Consider the following 23,983-nt stretch of genomic DNA (forward strand, 5'->3'; position numbering starts at 1 on the left):
ACTGAGAGCCAAACGGGGCAGGGGGTGCAGGATGCACGGGGGAAAACCAGCTTTGGTCGGGTTGGAGGAAAGATGTGCTGCACACCAGCAGTAAGAGTAGAAGGGACGAACCTCTGACCTGGGAATGGTTTACTGGTGAGGACAAGAAGATACACCAGGACCTTCTGCAACATCCCACAATGCTGCAGAGCAGCATCAGACCAGCACTGACCCCCTAAGCTATTGCAAGCCCACTTAAGCTGATGTGTCAAGAAAGCAGGCGCAGCAGGTAAGAAGTGAGGAAGACTCCCTTTGCTATCACAAGCTGGCCCCTTTGAAGTGGCACCTTGGCCTGGCACTGAATCTGCATCAAAAAAAGGCAGGGAGAAAGCTGGATAACAGTAACACCCAAGTGTGCTCTAAAGGCTAAATTAGCACAAGAAGTCCCTGATGCACCATATGATAACTAACAAGGGCCTCTTGCCACTGCAGATGCCAGAGTGACAGGGCAAGGTGGACTTCTCTCAGAGCACCCATGGAAGCAGTTGAGCAGTAGCACCAAGCCATTGATCACAGAGAGGAGACAACTGAATACTCAGGAACTCAGCCTGGCCCCGTGATGTGTATTCATTGCTTCCACTAGTTTGCAGAGATTACTTTAGCAGCACAAGCTTCCTAGAAACCCTGGCCACTGCAGAGCAAAGGATGAGCTATAGCAATAAAGGGAGAGCTACAGGAGTATTTTAATTGAGCAGGTAGAGGAAGAAAGCAAAGTCAGTGGCTGACATCTGCTACAAAGCCGGAAGCTAATTCTGGGCCCACAATTAACCCAAGACACCGTGATGGAGACAAGTCAGTACGGACCAACACAAACAGCTGAAGGAATTCACTTTCCCACAGGAGAGCTTCTAAGGATGCTCTAAAGGGAGGGCTGCAAGAGTATGTAGTGCTTGCACCCAGCTTTACTGGGGGTGGCAAAGCACTGAACCCCCACTCCACTGACAGGGGAACGGAACAAGGGGCTTGAAGCAAAAGAAAGGTGGAAGCAGACATCTCTGGTGTATGTAAGACTCCTCCAGCTGCAGAGCTGCACCCCAAGGCAGGGCAGAGAGGCAGCAGAGCCTCCCCAGAACTCTGCCCCATGCTCAGCTCAACCCCTGAGCACGGCAGGGCTTGGCTGCACAGGCAGCACAGGGCAGAGCCTTGGCACTTGGGGATGGCAGCAGCACCCTGAGCCACACGCGGTCACCTCTGGCCAAGGCAGAGCCAGGGCAGCGGGGTCTGGCTCCCAGGCAGGGTAAGGATCCCGTGGCAGCTGGGAATGAAGCAGCTCCTACCCGGGCTGACACGATGGCAGGGCAGGCAGGCTCCCTTCACGCACACACACCCAAGGTGGAAAAGCAGAAGAAAGGAGGAAAAGCAGAAGGACATGACAGTGGTAAGATACAAGTTATAACGTAAACCCAGCTCTACCCTGGAGGGATGCAGATGGAGTGGAGGACAGGCACAGCTCACCATGTTCATTCCTTAGTTATACATGAGAACTGAGTGTGTTTCCGTGACCCCTGGGGAAAAGGGATGGGGCAGAGCTTCCCGAGCCAGCTCCTGAGCCTGTCAGATTGCCTCCTGGCTTGAGGTGAGGAACTCTTCCGCTCTCTTGTGGGCCTCCAGGGCTTTTATAGTGTAGACGTCCTGAGGAAGCTCAGATTTCCGACGCAGCAAAACTTTATCCTTCTTAATGTCTTTCAGCATCTGCAGACAAACCAAAGGAGTAAGGAATCAGCAGAAAACTCCTCCGCGCCTCCAGCCCCACCATGCTCTGCCTCCAGCTGCTCTGGGATATGCTGGGTGACACCACGGGATGCTGTGGAACAGGCTGAGAGCCAAACACAGACCAAAAGGAGGTGGAAAGTCCCAGAGCGGGAACGTAAGATAAACCCCACTCTTCAGAGTACAGGGTGATCTCTAAAGATCCAGGATAAGAGCTGGGGTACTTCCCCTCAGAACACTTGGAAACTGGGCCCCGGACTGACTGTTCGAGTCTGAGAGTAGCTGTGGAAGGCCCCACGTCACCTACACACCTGCACAGCTTCTGTCTCCACCGTTTTCTTCAGTAGCTGTATGTCCTCCGCAGTTGGGGTCTCCGTTTCCATACAGCAGACAGGAGGCAATGGTGGAGGTGCGTAATACATGGGGTACTGCAGACAACACAGACAGGTGGACAATCAGCATGCCACCCAACACCAAGCCTTCTCCCCCAGCCTGCTAACACAGCACAGCATACGTCTTTGGCACCCACAGAGATAGCAGTAGGTACACAGACAGGAAAGGAGCATCTTCTCCTACCCAGCGCAGGAGCCATGGCACCATGTGTGTACAGCCACAGCTGAGAGAGGAGTCCATACACATATAAACATGTACATGCTCCCTATAAGGCATTACACGACCAGCAGCCCCACGACCCTGTGTTTTGGGAGGGAGGGACCACCACTGCAGTTGCGTGCACAGGGCTGAGATCAGGTGCTAGAGCCTGCTTTCATGAGCTGGGGAAGTAGGTCAAGACCCCCCACATTCTTGCCTCATTTATCTTAGGCCTTGCTGTTACCCACCTGGGGGTTCAGCCGGGCCAGCTCCTCTATTTTCTGCCACATTTCTTCTCGTTCCTTCATCCTGAACCTTCCCCTGCAGAGAGAGAGAAAGCACAAAGTGTGAACTCCTGGGGAACGTGCATCTTTTCACTCAGAGCAAAAGCAAGAGACAGTAGGAAAGTGCAGGTGAGGGGGAAGAGCTGCTCCGTCCTTCAGAGACTCTCAATTTGCTTTTGACATCTTACCAAATCTGGTTATCTAGGAGAGCAAAATGTGTAACCCTGATAAAAAACCAACTCAAGGTTTTCTGAAGCATAATTGGTCAGAGAGGCACTGGAGAGAGAGAAAATATCATCGTAACACGAGCAGAAAACATCTTTGTGGCCTTCCTTTGGACTCACTCAAGCAGGTCCATGTCCCTCTTGTGTTGGGAGCCCCAGAGCTGAATGCAATCACCTTGTAGTGCTCAAGAACAACTGAACATCTCCCAGGGCTCCCCACTGCCCAGAAGGGTTAGTCCTGCTCCCCCCACTGCCACCTCTGTGGCCCCCTTGACTCATCCAGGAGTGAGCAGCACTATTTTATGTCACTAAGTCAGCAGAAAACAGACCTAGGGAAAGAAAAATGTTTCCTTCTTGCTTACTGAACTGTCTCGGCTCACAAGGCACCAAAACCAGCACAAGGAAGCAGAAAAAGTGGAGCTTTTTCCTCTTCGCAGCATCACGGTACTGGTACTTGCTGAGCTCAGATTTTTATCCCCATCATTTGCTCTTTGAAATTCCAGGTATTTTCTCACCTTTCTTACTGGGAAATTGAAAATGCAATGTGCTCACCGCAGCAAAGCTCTCCACGAAAGTGCTTCTGAAGCAGCAGGATTCCACTGGCAAGAGCACAAACATCTCTGCAAAGCTGAGTATCTTCTACACTGCCATTTATTTCCTCATGACCCAGCAAACTCAGTCACTCTCTTCCAAACCACCTGCTCCAGCAGAACTGAGAGGGTTTTTACCAGGGCACACATTTTACCCTTTCCCATCCCTCCACAGAGTTATTGGTGAGGAACCCTACTTTTTGACAGCACGATTTGCACCACCTTTCCATCTCCCCTCTGCCTACTGGCATCTACCATCTGTTACTGTACACCAAGGAGACTCCAGCATGAGCTCAAGTTACTTGGCAAGAATCTCTTACTCACTTCTGCTTCTCTGCCTTGTATTGCTGCGTGCAATCATCAAAAAGCTTTTGGTTCATCTCCATGAACAGCTTCAGTGCATTGTATATCAGCCCATGGATTGTCCTGCAAAGAAATGGGGACAGAAGAACAAGACATAGTGGGATCCTCCGGCTCCTCAGCCCTGAGTTAGCACCAGCAGTGCAGACAAGAGCTAACAGCAGCAGCAACTCACATACTACAGCAATGTGACAAAAGGTTTTCACACGTTGCCAGCTCTTGGCATGGGAAAACCCCCTCCACAAACACAGAAGAGTATGGCACAGGGAAAAAGAGACACAGAATAAAGAGAATACCACTGGGGCAGGTCTGCTCTACTGTGCTCAGACGAATGAGTGCAAAAATACACATTTCTTTCTTGTATTTAAAAACTGGAAAGGATGCCAGAGACCTGCTCAGGGCTGTTCTCAAGGAGGCTTTACCTAACCCAGCTTTAGTGCCTCCCACAGGTCACTTTGCACATGCACAGTCGCTGTTTTGGGCTGCCCAGCATTCACTCATGAGCTTTGTCACGGAACTGCTATAAACACATTCAGCAGCCCCTGCAGAGGTGGGAACCAGCACAAAGAATGCCAGAGAAGAAAAGCTGACTTTTGTCAGCAGTTTATAGCTAGGTCCCACTGTGCATGAGCTCTCTCTGGGACAAGGACTCTCATGGGGAATAAAAACAAGTACTGAAGCTGTCTCTGAAATACCTGACCCAGAGGCAACAGGTGAGAGACTCAGTGCCTGGAGCTCTGTGCCTCACCAGCTCTACAGATGGAATAAAGAAGAGAGCTACAGCCCTGCTGGTTTTACGCAGGCTGTCGGACCAAGTGTTGGAGTACAGGAGCCATGAGAAGGAAGAGGACAATATGAAGTATTCAACCTGCCCCAAAACATGTTACTAGGGCTAAAACAAGGAGAAATAAGAGGAAAACACCTTCAGGACTTCTGCATTATCACTGGGAATGAGACAAGAAGGAAAGACAGAAACAGCAGAATCATGAACTTAGAATCATAGAATAGTTAGGGTTGGAAAGGACCTCAAGATCATCCAGTTCCAACCCCCCTGCCATGGGCAGGGACACCTCACACTAAACCATCCCACCCAAGGCTTCATCCAACCTGGCCTTGAACACCGCCAGGGATGGAGCACTCACAACCTCCCTGGGCAACCCATTCCAGTGCCTCACCACCCTAACAGGAAAGAATTTCCTCCTTATATCCAATCTAAACTTCCCCTGTTTAAGTTTTAACCCGTTACCCCTTGTCCTGTCACTACAGTCCCTAAACTTTGACTGGGGAAAGATGGAAACAGAACTGGTGAAGGGTTTCAGACAAGAACATGAAAGTCCTTTTCTGAACTCTCATCAGAAGGGCCATTAACACTGACAGTGTGTCACTGTGCATGTGTCTGCATGCACACGTGCATATTGTGCACACACACCAAGTATGTCTGCGTGCATGTGCCTGTCTGCAACGTGTCTGCAACCCTGTCTTTGGTACCACACTATCCTCCTAAACTCTGGAGTTGCCCAGTCTGCCTAGAATTTACTATTGTTCATCTTTCTCCCACCCTCTAGAATAGGGGAAGATGACTTTATTCTTATTTTTGTAGTTTCTGCTGAAAGATTTTAAGATCTCAGCTGTGGGCTGAGTATTCTCAGCTAATTCATTAAAAGGAAGGGAGTTTTACCACTTGAATTAGCCAGGTAAGGAATCAACTGAAGAAGCAGCCAGAAGAAAAGAAGTTGATGGGAGAACCATAAAGCAGGCTAGTATTGAGGAATCAGACACAGAGGGCAATGATTTGACATGGGACATGTGCCTGGTTAGTTCTGCTGTCTCCATTCTTCCTGTACCCAAGAAGTCAAGACACTACGTTAGCCAAAGTCACGGAGAACATATGGGTGATCCTTAGTTAACAAGCAGCCAGAAGTCAGCTGGAAAACCTCCTGCACACCTCCAAGAGACTGGCAGCGTTAGTGACATGCAGGCATCAAACTCTGGGTAGACTCAATGGCCCCAAGGTGGATCACTGCAGGTCCTGACTCCTTGCAGAAACACGTCACTGAGGTCTGCGGTGGCACTTTTCCATGCTGATACTACTGACCCCTTGGTAGTAGGTCAAGGGATCTTGTATGCATGGCAGCAAGTGCCAGGGGACGTGGAAAGACCTACTTGTTCCAGTGACTCTTGGAGTTCTTGTAGAGTGCTGGAAACATGATCGGGAGGATTTTGGCTGCGTTATCGCTGATTAGGCTCATGATATATTCGTTGTTCCAGTAGTACAGTGCTCGCTCTGCCACCTGCAGCAGGAGAGAAAGCCAAACTTGGAGAGGCTCCTTCCAGTAACACTGGTGGCCTACGGGGAGACTGTGCAGTGCCGAGACCAGAGCTTGCCACCACCCAGCCAAGGAGCGCCAACGACTTCAACACCCTTTACACAAGCCTTGAGGACAGTAACATTACCCACTCCACATCTCAGCTCAGACTAGCTCCAAGTCTCCTTCATTTCCTCAGACTGTCCTCTGTAAAGCTCTATTCCTTCCACTCCTCTCTGGCCTTCCCCACAACAGTCTTTCTAGGCTCTCAAGCATGCTTCAGTCACCAGGCCCACAATTCATCCCCTCACTGTAAGGGTGAAAACACTGAAAATTTTGGGGCAGCCACCCTGCTCTTACAAGACAAACAAGTCTAACAGGTTTCCACATAGTGATAGATTCAACCACAGCTCTTCATATTTAACACAAATCTGGGCAATGCAGATCACCAAGCTAATTCCTGCATTTAGCACTAGCTTGAGAATGCCTTAAAAACCTAGGAAGAGGTTCCAGCTTTTAGATCTTGTTAAGCCTTTGTCTGCTAGATTAACACACAATCCACTCAGAGAAAACTCTCCCCACCAAGATGTTCAGACTTACCAAGAAGCCAGTTCCTATTTCTGTTCTCAGACGAGCTGCAGACACAGAGCCTGTTCAGCCTGACCATATGGGGCACCTTTGGGGTTAATTTTCTTAGGCTGTGAAGTGTTTGCATCTTCTCTGGGGTTTTCAATCATGTTTTTTAAAGAGTTGGCAGCAGCTGAGGGCTGCTATCAAGTACAGGATGCCTCTCCTCCAGCCTTTACCCTACTTTATTCAAGCTCCTTAGTTCCCTACTGTAAGTCCTTCCACACCCAAAGGTCACGTTTGTCCTTTGGTTCCCATCACCGCACCAGTAATCCATGTCCAGCTGGTTTCCGTCAGGCTCCCACAGTCCTTTCCAGGAAACGCTGATCTTTTACATACACTAGACTGACCTCATTTTTGGCTTGTAAGCACATGATTCTGTACCTCTCTGTACCAAAAGACAGGCTGAAGCCAGTCTGCCTCGCTGTGCAGTCACACTCACTCCAGGAGGGGGCTATGTCACTATCTCACACCCTAGACATACCTGGGCCAGCCCTGTGTTTCAACAGCAAGCTCTCTGCTTCCTGGATGCTCTTCATGGCAACCAAAACCAGTGAGCCAAGAATACCTGCTAGGAGCTACTGCTGTCCTACCACCCTTGACATTTTAAGCCTTGACTACCAGCCACAGAGATTGTTTTAGCCTGGTACTACAGCCAGTCCCCTTCAGTACGAACAAGGAAGAAGCAGACTCTGGCATTTCTTCAGTACACCTCACCCTTTGCAACCAGCACCAGAATAATACAACATAACTTCTCTACACTGGCTCTTTGGTCGGCCTCCTTCCAAAACTGCAGCCAGCTTGGTCTTACTGCAACAGGATGACACTGGGTGGATCTCCTCTATGTCTGCTAGCCAAAACAGGAGGCAGACCACCTCTACTCCAGCTGCAGCTGCTGCAATAGATGGTGCTGAAAAGCAGAGAGCAGCAGGAAGGGCTCCACCGATCCGCTTTGTTTTCTCTTTGGATGAGCTTGCTCTGTGGTTGTGGTGAGGATTCTCACTGCTTTCCACCACATGTCACCCCAATACTCACCCTGCTTACACCTCCATGATCCACAAAGACAAGCTCAAAAGCTGTGGTGGCACCCTCGCATGCAAAGTGGGTTACAAGCCACTGCCCTGTCCCCTCCCTGAGCTGCGACTCACCTGGAAGTGTGGGCTGGAGACACACTTGGCCAGCTGCCTGAACAAGGGCTCCATGACTTTCACAAACTCAGATGGCTCAATCACATCCAAGATCTCCTCCAGCTCGTTCAGGAACATCACCTCCTTGGGGCTGTGAGTTTTTGGCCAGAACTTCAGCAAGCCCACAATCACCTGAATGAAGGATACAGAGACAGTGTTAGAGGCTGACAGTTAACACCAGCTCTGAAATACAGTTTTAAGGGTCTGGTTGCAACATCAGAAGGAAGCAGACTACAGAAGAGACTTTCTCAGAAAGTCATGGTGGGGTTACCAGGGAAGAAAGAAGAGAAAAGCTCAAACTCTGCCACGTTAACCAGCATTGCCCAGGCTCCTATGATTCTATACTACAAGCACAAAGCTTAGACCCACATTTTTCCCCAAACACAGGTTAACATGGAAGGCTCAAACCAGGGTGGGCTGGCTGATGGAAGAGAGCAACTAATAAAATTGGAAACACTATGGAGAAGGTCACTGAAGAATCCCTATTCAATACACTGCAGAGGGGGGTAGGAGCTGCTCTTTCAAACTCTGTGTACTCCAGCAACCTGATCCTGAAGCCAGCACTCAAGAGGAAGTTTACAGCAGTGGAGGGACAGCAGTGGGCAATGCAACAGCAAGACTGAACACATCTTGAGCATTACATTTCCACCAACTCCAGGCTTCTCACCCAACAGTTTGATACCCTCAGAGTTTGTCATTACTCAGGTCTGCCATTCAGCCAGCTGCAGTGACTCAGACATCATTTCTCCTACAGCTAAGGTGGTGCGAGGTGTGTCGAGTCTGTCTCTGCCACTACTGAGCACATCTGAGGCCTTGCTCACCTGGCAGTCACTCAGACTGCTGTTAACCAAGAGCTACCACGTCAAGCCTTGCTGAGCAAGCTTCTGGGAGGCCCACTCGAAGCAAGTGTGGACCTAGTGAGTGATCTGGCCTCTTTCCATTTATTCAAAACCTTCACAAGCAGGATGTTTCAACAGGACACGACCTGTGGCAATACAGCCTTGACACGTCTGGTCGGGACCCAACGCAACACCCACTGAAAGTGGGTCACCCCACTGCTTTCCACAGCATCAAACCAGGTCTGGGTCTCTAATTCAGGGGCCACTGGCCCATTACCTAGAAAGCAGTGATGAGCTATGGGGCTTCATTGTTTCAATAAGCTGAAAAGTGAATCCTGGAAATATTGACAGATTTCTCTGCGTCTCTTCTCCCTCACCCTACAGAAAGTGCTTTGGCAGGAGGCTTTGGGCTGGATGTTAGCCATAGGAAGTACTCAGCATGATCAGGAAGGTACTGTATGCGGTTTATTTCAGAGCAGGCTTCTGGGAACACAGGAAATGGAGGACCCACATTTAAAGGAAAAGCTGGGAACTCTGCTTCAGCACTGCGCAGAGCCGAGGAGCCAGAAAGCTGGCAACAGTTGACCAGCTTCCTCCGAGCACAGCCAGGCTCACCACCAGCACACACGTTTCAGCCAGGGAACAGAACGACCTCAGCTAGTGGTCCTCATGAGAAGGCTCACACTTTCTGGTGCTCCCTGCTACAGTGACACAAGCATGTGTTCTTCGGCCATCTGCTGTTTTGAGGCTGTGAAGCTCAGCACTGCAGAAGACATTTCCTGGCCTGCAGTGGGTGGAGAAACACTCGTCTCCTGCTTGCACCCTCCGCCAAGCTGCCACATAGCCTGGTTAATGCTGCAGGTCTGTGCTAACTGGAATATGTGAGCTCTCCATCGACACTGCTCACACATTTTGGATCAGTCTGTTTCCCAGCACTGCATCCTGAAGGCCAACGCATCTACAAGGAGACTTAATACTGTGGAGGAAACAGGCTGATGCAAGAGCAGGGAGGAGAATACTTTCATCAAGGAGCAGTGGCTTGTCTGGGACCTTTGTGTCCCAGGTTCCTAACCTCATCCCCACAGTGAACTATCAGAATGAACTATCACTGTTTCAGGGCCTCCACAAGCTCATGTTGGTTCCATCAGATATCACATGACCATGTGTTTTGTCTCTGCAGCATCTGTCATGAGCTGAAAGCTCTGCCCTGGAAGGACAGCTTGGTATAGTGTTCTTTCTGCTACACCAAGATCTGAAGCACAAAGGAAGACTATAGCCCACCTTCCTGAAGCTTTCAGACTTGCACATGAGCAGCATGGCCCCTTCTGCTCACAGGGTACAAGGCAAACCCAGTAAACAACCCAGTTGACTCTCAGTTTCTTCAGCCTTTTTTCACCCTTGCTGTAGTCTAAAGAAGCAGAAAAGCTTTTTTGGGTTTGACTGACACAGAAAGGTTAAGCGAGGTTACTCACTGGCTCTGTCAGGCTGCTGTCTTTCTCCAAGAACTGTACAACACAGTACGCCAACTGTAGGAAGCAAACATGGCAAGATTAATCTCAGGTACACTTGGGAAGCTCTGAAGTGCCACCACCACCCTAGGCTGAAAGTCACATTATGTCCTTCACAGTGTGCGTGATGAGTGCAGTTGCAGCTCTGAATCCAGTTCTGATGGCAAGTGAAGGCTCTAAGCCCAAGCAAGCAGGACCTGAGCTCAAGACATCCATGCAGTATAAAGAACAAAACTTAAGCCACCTAGAGCAGCCCCCAGCTAATACATTCAAATGCCAGCACAGCTGCACACAGGGGAAGGGACAAACCTGACTATCAGGAAGACCTACTGCATAAAAACAAGGCTGGGAGAGCAGACATCACTGCTCAGTACCCACACTTTTCAGTTCCTAGCCTGAGTCCTGATCTTCTCTTCTATTATGTATTTCAAATTGCAATCAATTAATCTCTACATCAGTCTTGCAGCCCAGCACATGGATTTCTGTTCATATCTCAGTGGTGACTAACAGCTGACACACCACACACTGATGACTGCAGCTCGCAATTTCACCCCTCGTTTCAGCAGGGCCCCAGTATTTCACAAAATTCCAGCATGGAAAGGCAAAGCAGGCCACAGCAATAAGTCACCAGGAAATGGCAGGATACCCTTCTATCAGCCAGTGGCAAAAAGCACACGTGTGGCCGGGGCACCACAAGGCTGGGACAAACCATCACAGGCAGGGACTAATGCAGAGCCCAAAACATCTCACAGCAAGCACTTTGTACACCAGTCATGCAGCCTAGTAAATCACAGAACCACAGAATCAGTGAGGCTGGAAAAGACCTTTAGGATCATCCAGTCCAACCGCTCCCCTGCACTGCCAAGGCCACCACTAACCCATGGCACTGAGGGCCTTGTCTACATGGTTTGTGAGCACTTCCAGGGCCGGTGACTCCAGCACTGCCCTGGGCAGCCTGTTCCAATGCCTGACTGCCCTTTGGGGGAGGAATTGTTCCCAATATCCAGTCTAAACCTCCCCTGGTGCAGACTGAGGCTGCCTCTTCTTGTCCTATCCTTAGCTCCTTGAGAGAAGAGGCTGACCCCCATCTCCCTACAACCTCAATTCAGGTAGCTATAAAGAGTGATAAGGCTCCCCCTGAGCCTTCCCCAGCCCTGAGGGACACCACTAGTGACTGGTCACCAAGTAGATGTGATGCCATTTACCACCACTCCTTGGGCTTGGCCATCCAGCCAGTTTCCAGCCCACTGAAGAACACACCTATCCAGGCCATGAACAGCCACTTTCTCTAGGAGACCACTGGGAGACAGTGTCAAATGCTTTACTTCAGTCCAAACAGACAGTGCCCACAGCCATTCCCTCATAACCAGGTGGGTCACTTTATTGTAAAAGATCCAAGAATAGCTATAAGCAAGCCTGAACAACAGCTTCTGAAAGACATAACTTGACGCACTTCTCACCTGTGGGTGGTAAACACTGAGAGACTTCACCTTGTGCAGGGGTAACAAGACTCTGATGAGGAACATCTTGTGCTCTTCCTTCAGAGGCAAAGCAAACCCATTGATTATACTGAGAAGAAACAAGAGTCTCATTAACAAACTTCACCCAGCAAAAACACAGTATCTCTAACCTCAAAAGAATCAGTGGCTTGCCCTAGCTCTCACTAGTCACTTGGAGAAAGCACCTGCCAGAAGCATGGTCACTGGGGCCCAACCTGCACACCATGCTCAGCAGGAGTTTACTTTTAGAACAGTGACACCGAATTAAACAAGCTTTTCATCGTGTATTGAGACTTGCCCAAAGTTACAAGGATTCTCAAGATAAGGAAGCCACGCAACAAGAGCACCAGATTTCTCTCCCAAACCACTGCATGCCTTCCTCCTGTCAATAAGGTTTATTACCTGAGAAATAGGTAAATGGCTCTGAAAGAAAACTGCTAGAGAAGCCTCTCAGGGTCATGAATTAGCCCAGACAAGAACATGTAGGTAACTGGCAAGACTAAACACACATTCGGTGTCCTTACCTAATGGATTTCCATAGAAGTATAAAACCAGTGGGGGTATTTCTGCCCAAATGACCACCATGACTCCCAGAGACCACTCCTCAAATCCACAGTGCCTGAACCATGGCCTTATCTACCCAAATTACATAGGCAATGAGGAAACTGGGCGGGCATTGCATGGAATTGTGATGAATATGTCTATAATAAAGGTATAGAAGCTGTAAACTATCTCTTTTCAGTGTGCATGAGAGGCGGAGTGATCCCCCATGCTCACAGTACTGCATCTGAGGAGAAGGCTACCACATTTACCAACAGGCTGGAGAGTATTTCCGCTCTGTGCTTTGTCAGACTGATATCCCCTGGAAGAGGTGGCTCCTCTTCAGCAAGGGCTGCTGAAGGAAGGCACTGCCAGCTCATGCTGCACACTGGGCTGGGAGATCACTCACTATGGGGCCTTTGGGACTTCCAAAAGTGCCCTTACCTTCCCAGGATCTCCAGCAGTTCTGCAATCCCATTGTGGTGCTCTGTTTCATAGATGAACCTAAAGAAGAGAGAATGAGATGTCATCACCAAATGCTGCATACAGTTTGATGAGCCAAAGGAAAAGAAACCACAGGAGATGGGGAGGTTCCTAGCAAATTAACAGAACTCCAAAACAACAGGGCAAGGTGTAAGGGAGAGAAGCAAATAAATTCATGGCCCCCAGATCAGCTAAAGCTCACACGTCCCAGCGCATGCTCTGTGTGCACTGAAGACAGTAATATCACATCCTTTCTGCTCTTAAACACCAGTGAATGCTGTCCCTACCAAAGTAGTGTGACGTATCTGAGTCACTTTGCTAATCACAGCATGGATCAGATCCACACAGCCTAGTGCCCCAAATTTTCCTCCCTGGTTGTCCCACTCACTCACTAGGCCAGTGACACTATGAAACATCTCACCTGTAAAATATATTGTTGATCTGCCGCCTCACGTACGCTCGCAGACCCAGGAACTTCCCATAGATCCTGTGCAGAATAGTCTTTAGGAAGTCTCGTTCTCTGGGGTCTTCACTGTCAAAGAGATCCAGCAGCTGGGGAGAGAGAAATTCAGCCCATGTCTGCATGCTGCCAGCCTGCACAAAACTAACAGCAACACAAGCTGGAGCCATCACTGGTACTGTCATGGCTTGCACACTCTAAAAACCTGTCCCCCCGCAGGGTTTCCCCTGCAAGGCCCCAGTGCCTCCCTCCATCTGGACAATGAGAGATGAGTTCCAGTGACTACAGCTCACCCACACTTGCCCTGCACTGAGAATTCTGGCTGCTCCTTCAAGACTAAACAAAGGGAAAAAGAAAACTCCTATCACCAAGCACCTGCTGACAAAGCTGGACTGTTTGAACAACACCTGGCCCAAAACCTGCTGTGTGTCCTTCATAAAGGTGGTGTGCAGGGGCAAGGACGACTTACAGACAGTACAAACTTCTGGTCGATGTATTTCTTGGCTACGTTTGGTTGAAAATCAGGTGATTCCAGGAACCGGAGGAAGAACTCGTACACCAGCTATGGAGAGAAGGAAAGATCACTCAGAAATCCCTCCATCCTCTCACCAATGTTTGCTTCAGGTTTTAAAGGTTTCCCTTCTCCTTAAGGATGCGAGGAAAGGCTGGGAAGCCCAAATGGGAGCACAAAAAACACAGGAACCCATTTCCTCACTCAGTGGGATCAGCTGGGCTGCCCTTGCTCTGATGGTGGCTCATAACTGCTCCAGGGCTTGGAGCAGCCTGGTCTAGTGGAAGGTGGTCCTGCCCGTGCAGGGGGTTTGAACTGGATGAGTTTTAAGGTCCTTTCCAACCCAAATCATTCCAGGATTCTATGATTCCCTGTCTTTTCTGGTCAAATGTTTGACCCCAGTTAATGCAACTGAATTATAGAAGCATACAGGAGATGTTAGTAGGTGCAAGTACAGGCTTTGCTTTGGCACTAAGCAGTCCTCTTCCTCCATGTGCCTCCCATGGAGCTGGGCAAGGAGAGGATCACTGAAGCAGACAGGGGTGCTGTCTCCACTACTACTGAAGCCCAGAAGAAGACTCTTGAGCCTTCGGGAGGGACATTACCATTGCTGGGAATTGCTTCTTACACAGGCAATACAGCACAACTCCCTCCCTCTCAGTCAAGTGTTCACTCCCAGCCTACCTCAGGGCCATGTGGAACTACAGCCATCTGCAGGTGAACGTGGCACACAGCCATCAGCCTGTTTCCAGGACACCCCTGCAGCCTGCATTGCCTACAAGCCACTTCTGACCCATGGGTGTCAGGCCTGGCCTCTCCCGGTCCCCACACCAGGACCCCTTGCAGGCACCAGCACTGTGTGTACTCTTGACTCCCTGGACATACATTCACCAGATGTCTATCCCCACTCCTCTTCCTCCTCACCTGCAGGTGTGGCCAGGCAGCCTCTAGTGTAGGCTCATCTTCCTCAGGGTCAAACTCCGCGCCTGTGGGATTGGATGATGGTGGGAGCGTCCGGAAGAGGTTCACTGAAAACTGAGGTGTGTGAAAAGGTGTGTGAGTAACAGCCCTGCACCCCACAATGGTGCTTCCCATAGCTAATCCTCCACTGCAGAGCAACAGACTGTGATCTGCCATAGCTGTGCCCAGAGACAGATCCCTCTCTAGAGGCAGTAGGGTTACAGTCTGCATATGAACTCTGCAACAAGAGAGAGCTTCCACCTCCCTTGACACCAGGCAGTGTCACCCTCTACCCTCTGCTTCTTCTACTTCTGTGGCTGGGCAGATGATAAGGAATGGGTAGGACTGGGGTCAGACTTCTCCCTGACAAATCCCTATCTTTTCCTCCCACCCAAGCTTCTGAATTTCTATTTCTTTGATAGACACACACAGCAGCCCCATGTCCTACCATGATAACAGCTTCAGGGTAGATGGCCTCAGTGACAACATCACGGTTGTGAGTGATGTATTCTACCATCTCGTTGAGACCTGCTCGCTTCACCTCCTTGAACTTCAGGTCACTGAGGGGGTCAGAAATGAAGTCAAAAAGCACGCAGCACTGCCGCAGCTTCTGAATGAAAAGCTCTTCTCGTTCATGCGGAGGAGCATCTGTCAGAGAGAGCAGGAACGCCTTGGGGATAGGCAGAACATCTTCCTGGTTTGCCCAGGTACCAGTGTGGTTTCCTTCCCATCCTGCATTCCCCCTTCCCTGTCACAGTCCCCCCTTGAGCTGGTGGAAGGAGGCAGAGGCAGTGTTATCCCTGCTATGGAGATGGGACAGTGGAGACAGAGGGATTGCAAGGCCTCTGGAGCAACTATCCCATAAGGCAATATTAAACACGGTAACCGTTTCTGATCTGACAAGCACTGATCCCTTTGCAGTACAAGGTGCACTGGAGAAAGAACTCACTTAACTAGCTCCCATCACAGACCAGGGACACCCATGCCCTACCCCCCAGCCACAAAGGGAGCAGGACAGAGCACGCTGCAGGCTAACACTCTTCCCAGAGAGCAGCCCAGAAGAGAGGGGACAAGGTGGCAGAGGCTCTACATTAACAGCATTCTCTTTTTGTTATGTCGCCATTGGGAACTACGCACCGGTAAGGCCAGTCAGGCAAACTTAACCTTTTGCTTGCAGAGTGGCTGCTGAGCTGCAAGGCAGTTGCTCTTCCTAAAAGGACTGCCTGTTTCTGTGGGCAATGTCAGCAAAGGGTCTGGCTGAGTGACTGCTGAAAATGCTTTCTCCTTGTTCACACTTAAGTCATGTTTAATTGCACCATTATGTAGACTAACTGCTAATGCTGGGTAATTGCCCGAAGGTGGACAAGTTCAATAGCACTACCATAATTTGCAATGGAAACAAAAGGAGGAGGAGGGGGAAGCCTGGTCCTCTCCAGGGAACAGGTGGATGTAGAAACAAGAGACTACACAAGGGTCTCTGCACTTCCTACACAACCTGCTGAAGAATCTGAGGCAATCCTAAGCCCAAGGGTTTAAATCAGTTCAAATGGGAAGGTAAATAGTGAAGTTCACAATGACCATTCTCCTTTCCTTTGAGGCTATCCATCATTGATCCTCAACCCACTGCCAAGCCAAGCACCTTTCCAACCAAGCACCCAGAGGCATCCTGGCTGCACTACTGACACTTTAGGAAGAGCTGTTACACCACCAAACTCTGCCTGGAGCAGGCGTAGCTTGCCATGCAGGTCAACCCCACCGGGCAGCTTCCTTACCTTTAAGGGCTGGGAGCTTTTGGAGTTCCCGGTTTTTGCTCAGATTGAAGCGGGAAGAGCTGTGCCTGCGCTCCTTCTTCACAATCTGGGGTCCCCCGGAGTACTTGATCTTATTCAGCTGGGTTGGGGGGGGAGCGCTGTTACTGGGCCGCTTATTTGAAGCTGGCGGCTGCTGCTGCTGCTGCTGCTGCTGCTGCTCCTGAGAAGAGAATAAAACAACCCATAAGCTTTCAGCTACAAGCCTCATGAGCCATCAGACACCGTCAGCATCTTGTACTGAAGAAACCAGGCACATTTTCCACTGCTGCACTTGCAGTTTGGTGCATCTCACCCGCTCCTGCAGGGCTCCTCACCCGCTGGTTGCATTTGTATCATACCTGCAAAGGGAACATCAGGTTTACTCATGGCTGTGAGGCACCACAGACACCAGAGCTTCGTGGCATGGTGGCTGCTAGGGATATGGACAGCAAATCCATGCCTTGCAATAAGTGACAGGAGTTCGTTGTCACAAAACAAAAGCAGAAATAAGAACTTCCTGTGGCCCAAACAGAAAAATCAGTGTACTGCTGACCCCGATCACAGCACTGTCCAGCCCACAGCAAGCAAGTTCTGAAAACTAGCGAGATGCTCCTTATCCTTGTGCAGGGAACCACCTGGGAAAAGCAAAGCAGCAGGCAGTACAGAGCAGGCAGGATGGTCCTGGGAAGTCAACAGTGAACACTGCTAAAATCACTGCTGCACTCATAGACCAGGAGTCTACAAACCACACAGGCCATACCCAAAGCTCAGGCTTTCCCAACCCACCCTAGCTGCTCCCTCCGTTTCCACCTTGTCTCAGCTCCGCTACTGTCTGGACTTAATTTGCTTTTTGCACATCAGCCCTTCAGAAACACTTCCTTGTTTCCAGCAGAAACTCAAGCTAGTGTTTGCTCAGCTCAGCTCTGCTCTCACCTCGCTGAAGCTCTGCTGGTTCCAGTTCCACCTGGCCCATAATGGCTCAGTAGCCAACACAACTCATGGAAAACTTAATGCAGAAGAGGGCAACAACCCACAAGGAAGCCTATAGCAGAGGGCTTAGCTGCAGATAGCACTCAGCCTGCGCTGGCTCTGCTGTGTGAGCCCAGCAGCGCTTCCTTTCTCAGCTCTGCCACATCCTTCCCGCTGGTGCACAAAGCCAAGGAGCTGCAAGGTGAACCTATTTAGGACACAACAAGGATAGTGAGATGGATGGGGAGCAGAAGTGGTGAAATCCTTGGCCATCACCTTTCCCTTCCCCCATGAACTCCCAGCTTCCACATACAGCACAGCAGTACAAACACACCCCTTGAGAACACCAATTTTGAGGGAGAGCACCAGCAGTGCAGAAGCTCATTAGAGCTCTCCTCCAAATGAGATATAGCCCGTCTCCTCCTGTGAGCAGCAGCTGAGCTGCAGCTTGCCCTGCACAGTCCTTACCCCACACTGAGGCCTGATGGTTTCCAAAGATGTGAAGCACAGCTCCACAGTGCAGGAGTTACTGTACCCACAGCATGCAGGGACAGCAAGGTAGGAATAGGGAAAGCTGCCTACAAGGAGACACTGTGCAAAGACTCCCAGTGCCCAACACAAAACACCAATTATTTTGTCAAGCCCTTACTTTGAACCAGAAATCAGAAACATTTCTGTTCTGGTCTGGCTTTGCTTGAAGGAAATCTGAAGAATTAAGATCTTAAGGAAATCTCAGCTTCAAGCCAAGGCTGGGGGAGAAAACAAGATTTGAACTCTCTTCAGTTTAGATTTGATCTGATCTCTTTCATGGAGCAACACTGTTCCACAATGAGGAGGGAGCAAGATGAGGTTGTGATGAAAACAGCCGTATCTGTCAGACAAAGCAGGCCCAGGATACGAACTGGAGGCAGGATATCCTGAACAGTGGTCTCAACTCAGTTAAGTCAGGCTGAAGCCTTTTTGACAACCTTCCAAGAATGAGTTGTTCATTCCTCACCCCGATGTTTGGGTATCAGGGCAGCATGAGACACTCAGATGCTGCCCACATGCCTTTTTTTTGGAAGGTTAGTTCTCTACATAGTCTCCTTCCACAGGAAATAAAAGCAAAATCTGAATGATGAGAAAAGATGGTACAGAGGGAAACAAGAGATGCATCAGCAGCCTCATGGGGAACACTGATGGAAACAGGACACATGGGTGACAGAAGCTGTCAGGATATGCCTGTGCCCTCCCCACAAAACTAGAAAAGCCACAGGCAGAGTTCTGAGCCTGGTGTGTGTATTGTGTACCCCAGGCTAACAGGCTGTGGCCACACTGCCTTCATCAGGGCATTGCCACCAGCTTCTACAGCCTTCAACAGCTGAAGGCATGAAAAGAGACCAAGCACAGCTTCAGGTTTAGGTGCTACAGAACTATTCAAGAAACAGAAATACACAGGCAAAAACCACACAACTGAGTTTGCTAGAGAAAATCCAGTGACGGGGGAGGGCTGCAGTGCTCAGAGGCATTCAGGTCACTTTCTGACATCAAGCTGAACACTTGCTTTCAGAAGGTGCCTCCTGCGGCAGGCCTGCTCTTCTTCTGCCCTCCTACCTTGGCCTCACGAATCCAAAGGGGTTCATTTTGAGCTTCCTGACACTTTCTTCCCTGAAGTTTCCATCCCTGAGAACACAGGGCTGTTTCTAGAACGGAAAGCTTTTCTCTTAACGCACAGCTATCAACCCCACAGACTGCATCCCTGACACCAACACCAGGTGACCACTCCATGGCTGCAGCACACCAACCTGATGAGGCTCAGCCCCTTCCTGACAGGCAGGGCTCAGGCCCACCTCCTCACAGTAAGGCTTGGGAGAACGCAGTTTGCCCGTGAAGACCTGCCCAGAGAACAGAGCAGCAGCCCCACCTCACCTGCTGTAGTGGAGCAGCGACTCCTGCCAACAGCCCCAGTTGCGACCACGTTCAAACACCCCCCAAGCACAGGCTCCCTGGCTCCATAGCGCTTCCTCCCCACTGGTTCCCACCATCTCTCCTTCCCTTGCTAGGAACTTGCCAGCACATGCCAATGAGCCCCAGGCCCTGGGCTTGCTCTGTGTCATTTCTCTTCACCCTGGGCTCCCAGGAACAGAGACCCTCTTCCCCACCCCCAGCCACCCTGAGCCGTGCCAGCCTCTCCTCTGCTCTCCTGCCCGTGTATGACCTCACCTTTGCAGGCTCTCCTCCCACAGCTGGGTGCATCGCCACTGGGAAAGCCCTTCTGCCTCACTGGTCCCTTGAGCATCCCCCGCTTGCTAAGCTCCTCAGCCCAGATCTGCTCTCAGCTCCTCCTCCTCAGATGACTCTTCCCTTCCCATCCCTCAAGTCAGTACCTGCTCTCTTTGTCTGCTGTTACACAGCGCCCTATTAAAAGCCAGCTCTGCCTCACAAGTAACATCAACACACTGTAACGCCTGTCTCTGAATAATGAATTTCAGGTACCGCAGTAACAAGCCCCATGGAGATATCTGCAAAACACGTAATACAGCAGCTCAGTGAAAAGGAGCACTCTCTCCCAGAGCTGCAGATCTCATCAGCAAGGCTCCAAGCTGCCCTCCAGGCTGCAGCGCAACTCCTCTTCACTGCTGCTGCTAATCCCTGCTCCCACTTCCAGGTCATTAACTCTCCTCCCCACCCAGCTGCCTCTCCCAGGCTTTTTGGTCAGGAAGAGTAACTCTTTCTCACCCTCTCATTCAATCTGCCTTGGTCTCTGATATTATTCCTTTTTTTCTCCTTAAACAGACACTCAGAAATTCTTTCCATTCATATTTTCACCATTTTCCAGAGGGAATGAACTAAACAAACCTTTTTATTTCACATTCCCTGCTCTCATGATTTCCTCCCCTGCTCCTGTCTCTTCCTGAGTAAACTGCCCCCACCCACCTTCCCCTCCAAAGCCAAGCTCTGCTGGCTTTTCACCTCGGACAGCTTCACCCTAAGATGGGCATCTAAAAGAGCACTGCGCTACCCCTGTACTTAGGAGGGAATTCAGACACTTGCCTTCCCTCGTGGGGATGCATCTGCTTTTGAACATATCTGCCCTTCCAGATCAGCTCCACTAAAAGCTCCTTCAATGCAGAGAACAAAGCACTCTGCTTAAGGGTTTCTGGACTGGCTCCGAGCCTCTTCATCTCCCTCAGCCATAGGGAGATCCCCATAGGAGGTCCCTGTCTGCTCCACTTGCTCAGGTGTGTCAGACCAGAGCTGCTCTTCAACAAACAACTCATTCCACCAGCCAGACAACTTGCCTGCAAAACAAGTCACAGCTTTCTGGACCAGGCTAAATTAGGGCTCCAAGGAGCAGAGAGGAAAGTGCATACTGGAAAAGGGCTGCCCAAATGCTGCTCTCCTGCTGCAAGCCCATTAAGCACCTATTGTGATCTGAAGAAAACAGACAATTCCCTTTGGTGCACACAACTTTCACCCTAAAAAAGGCAACCAACCAACTGTAACTCCATGGAGGAATTTACAGGGCACAAAACTCTCACAGTGGCATCAGAGGCATCCAGGCTAGGCTCAGCCCATCAACCCCACCAGGCAACACCACTCCTGGTGCTTCATGAGTCAAACCACCTCCTGCTTCTGACACACAGAAGGAGTCTCTCTCTCGGCACACATTACCTAATTCCTCACAGTCCCCCAATGTGAAAGTCAAAATACCTTTTTGTTCTTCCTGAAGAGCAGGAAAATCGCATTCAAACTGGCATACATTTCTTCTTATCAAGCAAAGAGCTCTCTTCCATTCTGCAGCAGAGCAGTCCAGAGCCAGGAAAGCACCCAGAGAAAACAAACTTCACTGCAAGCTCAAGAGGGAAAGGGAGAAGAGACCAGTGGCGGTGCACACCACAGAGGTGGCTCCTTTCTGCTCTGCTCTCTGTTCCTATGATCAAAGGAGACCCAGCTTTCCATCTTAAAGAAGGGCTGGATTTTCTTTGGAGTATGAGGAAGTGGCTGCATATGTTTTGTGGGAGGGAAGGTTAGATGCATCACTTCTAAGTCTCTCCTGCGCCCAGGCATGACCAGACATTACGTGCCATCTCAGGTCGCAGAAGGAAGCTCGTAGCCTGCACTACTCTTCCTTTCTTACTGCACCACTTGCAACCAGGAGAGCAGCGCCACAGCCCAGTGCTGATTTGGACGGGGTCATCAGTGCTCTGCTCTCTCAAAGGCTACCTATCACCCTTGCACTGCAAGCCCTAGGCTTCCCTTCCTCTCCTCAGAGCTGTGAGCTCAGCAGCCAACGAGTGCCAAACAAATACAAGGTAAGCCTGACCCCAGGATGCCAATGCAGGAGTCTTCTCACTTCCTCAGAGCTGGCAGACAGCTCTCCCAGCAAGCTGTTTTCAGCTGTACACAAAAAATGAGATGGGCAGAGGCCAAAATCAGGATGGGATGTAAAAGCAGGATCTGCAAAACTGCTGCCTGCTCCAAGGCAAGCAAACTCAGCTTCTCATTTCTTGCTGGCCATAAGCATAGCTTAGACCCTGAAACCAAGGGGCTGGTAGCAGGGATGTTTTCTGAGGCTCTGCAACACAAGTCTGTGCTTTGAAGGAGACTCTGAAATAACCATTTATTGACAACAACCACCCCACTGAACTACAGATTTAGCCTTACATGTCTCCTACCCTCAGTCCTCCACATTACAAGTGCAACATCTTCCATACAAGACTGGAGCACAGAGGCTTGAATGGACGCAGAAGTGGCACAGCTCGTTTGCCAAACTGTAGTATTAATAAATGACCCCCGCACACACGCAAGCTCCACTGGACACACATACAACACTCTTCAGAGCCAAGTCTCAAATTCCACAACCACGCTGCTTTTGAGTGCTGGACATACTCAAATCCACAAAAAAAGTTCTACTTTACCCCCATTTTGTTAATTCTAATCACAGCATATCGTGTTATCACATTCTGCTGATGCCATTCTAACACATCCAGCTTGGCAACATCAAACCGGGAGTGAGACTCTGCACAGCTGGGAATACAGACTGTGCCTTCTTGTGAGTAATGTGCTCAGCAACAGGGCTGTTCTATCAAAGAGCCATTTCATCTCCAGCAGTTTACCTCTATACTTTCACGTGTCCTACCCATTCCTTCCTAATATCACTCCCCCAGAAAACAATTCAGAAGAACATGTTCCTTTTCTATTGCTCCTCATGAACTCCCACTCTGACACAAGGTGTCAACAGTTTACTGTGCTTTGCTCTGACAGGAGCAAGGAAGATGATCCCGTCTGTCAGGCTTCCTCCTTCTTGATAACCGTGGCTCTTTCCGCTCCGCAGCCACCTCTGTCACCCTCTGCACACCTCTGTGAGCAGCGCTCACCATCAGCTCCTGCCAAACCTCTTTGTGCAGGGCTGTAGGGCATGAGACTCATCTTGTCTTCCATAGCCATCATTTCCTTTGGGACAAGTTCCAAGGGGAACTAACTTCATCTTAACTTTAGTCTTGGCTACCGTTTTCTCTGCGCCCTTACAATCCCAGTGACACACTATGCGGTGGAGCAGCACGAAGCAGTTAAAACGAAAGACGTTATTCCTCCTCATGCACACGGCTGCATCCGAGGGGAAAGCCTTACCTCTTCCGAATTCTCTGCCCCTCCATCCTTCGCGCCACCGCTGCCGCCGGCCTTTGTGCTGCTTTTGGTAGACTTCGGGGACTCCTGAAACGACGAGAAGACGTTCAGAGAACATTTCACCTTGCGCACAATCACGGCGTCTCTTCGCAGAGTTCAGCGGCGCGCTGCCACAGGCCCACCCCACCCCTGCGGGCAGCCCAGCGCCGGGCCCTCGCTCCCGGCCCTTCTCCCCTCACAACCACTGCCTGCCCCGATCCCCCCCCCCCCGGGGGACAGGGCCCCTGCGCCCGCCCAGCCCTTCCGCGGGGCTGCCCGCAAGGTGCACGGACACCGCCAGGGCCGCAGCGGGTGAGCGTGGCCCGGCCCGCACCGAGCGGCGGCTGCGGTGGATCCGCGGGGCCGGAGCGCGGGTGTGGCCGTACCTCACGCACCGGGGGCATCGCCGCGCTGTGCCGCGCCGCGCCCGCTGCGATCACAGAAAGGAAAGGGGATGGGGGGGGGTTGGGGGGGGGGGGGAGCGGGTGTCACCGGTACCGACGCGCGCGCCCCCGCCGCCCTCCTGCACCACCCGCCCCGCCCGTCCCGCGCGCCCCCGCCCCCTGCCGGCCGCAGCCCCGCGCGCGCGCGCGCCCCCGCCCGAGGGTCCTCGCCGAGGGATATAGGCCGCGGGCAGGGAGGGCAGCGGGAGCGGGCACCGGGTCAACGCCCGGCGGGACGGCGTGGGGGGGGGGGGGAGCGCACCCGCCTCCCAGCGCGGCCCTGCCCACCCCATACCCGCCCCGCCGCACCTTCTCCTTCTTCAGCTTGCAGGGCATGATGAGCGCTGGGCCCCGGCCGCTCCGCGCCCCGCCGCCGCCGCCGCCGCCGCCTGCGCCCGAGCCCGGCCGCAGCGC

The 23,983-nt window shown here is 51.1% G+C and overlaps 1 protein-coding gene across 3 annotated transcripts; it reads right to left on the bottom strand.

Annotated features, from left to right (window-relative positions):
- Positions 1 to 704: 704 nt before the first annotated feature.
- On the bottom strand, positions 705 to 23,966 carry PPP2R5D (protein phosphatase 2 regulatory subunit B'delta). Of its 3 annotated transcripts, none has more exons than XM_065679544.1 (16): positions 23,879 to 23,966; positions 23,091 to 23,174; positions 16,491 to 16,683; positions 15,167 to 15,366; positions 14,683 to 14,793; positions 13,717 to 13,809; positions 13,209 to 13,339; positions 12,749 to 12,808; positions 11,726 to 11,834; positions 10,230 to 10,283; positions 7,880 to 8,050; positions 5,962 to 6,089; positions 3,763 to 3,864; positions 2,589 to 2,661; positions 2,061 to 2,177; positions 705 to 1,731 (listed from the first exon to the last, which is right to left on the bottom strand). In XM_065679544.1, the coding sequence occupies exons 1-16, from the start codon at positions 23,903 to 23,905 to the stop codon at positions 1,594 to 1,596; spliced, it is 1,791 nt and encodes a 596-aa protein (XP_065535616.1). In that variant the 5' UTR covers positions 23,906 to 23,966; the 3' UTR covers positions 705 to 1,593. The 3 variants fall into 3 exon arrangements, with proteins under 3 accessions (XP_065535616.1, XP_065535615.1, XP_065535617.1); XM_065679543.1 differs by having other exon boundaries at positions 16,491 to 16,689; XM_065679545.1 differs by lacking the exon at positions 23,879 to 23,966 and adding an exon at positions 23,513 to 23,597 and having other exon boundaries at positions 16,491 to 16,689.
- Positions 23,967 to 23,983: the final 17 nt, after the last annotated feature.

Source organism: Lathamus discolor, chromosome 5 (assembly GCF_037157495.1).
Source record: "Lathamus discolor isolate bLatDis1 chromosome 5, bLatDis1.hap1, whole genome shotgun sequence".
Classification (NCBI taxonomy): domain Eukaryota; kingdom Metazoa; phylum Chordata; class Aves; order Psittaciformes; family Psittacidae; genus Lathamus; species Lathamus discolor.

Excerpts from the sequence above, each read along its gene's own strand:
- PPP2R5D (XM_065679543.1), bottom strand. The coding sequence starts at position 23,905 with ATGCCCTGCAAGCTGAAGAAGGAGAAG. Across the intron at positions 13,810-14,682 it reads CTGCCTGGCCACACCTGCAG|CTGGTGTACGAGTTCTTCCT; the intron begins GTGAGGAGGAAG and ends TTCTCTCCATAG. Across the intron at positions 10,284-11,725 it reads TCAGTGTTTACCACCCACAG|TTGGCGTACTGTGTTGTACA; the intron begins GTGAGAAGTGCG and ends TGCTTCCTACAG.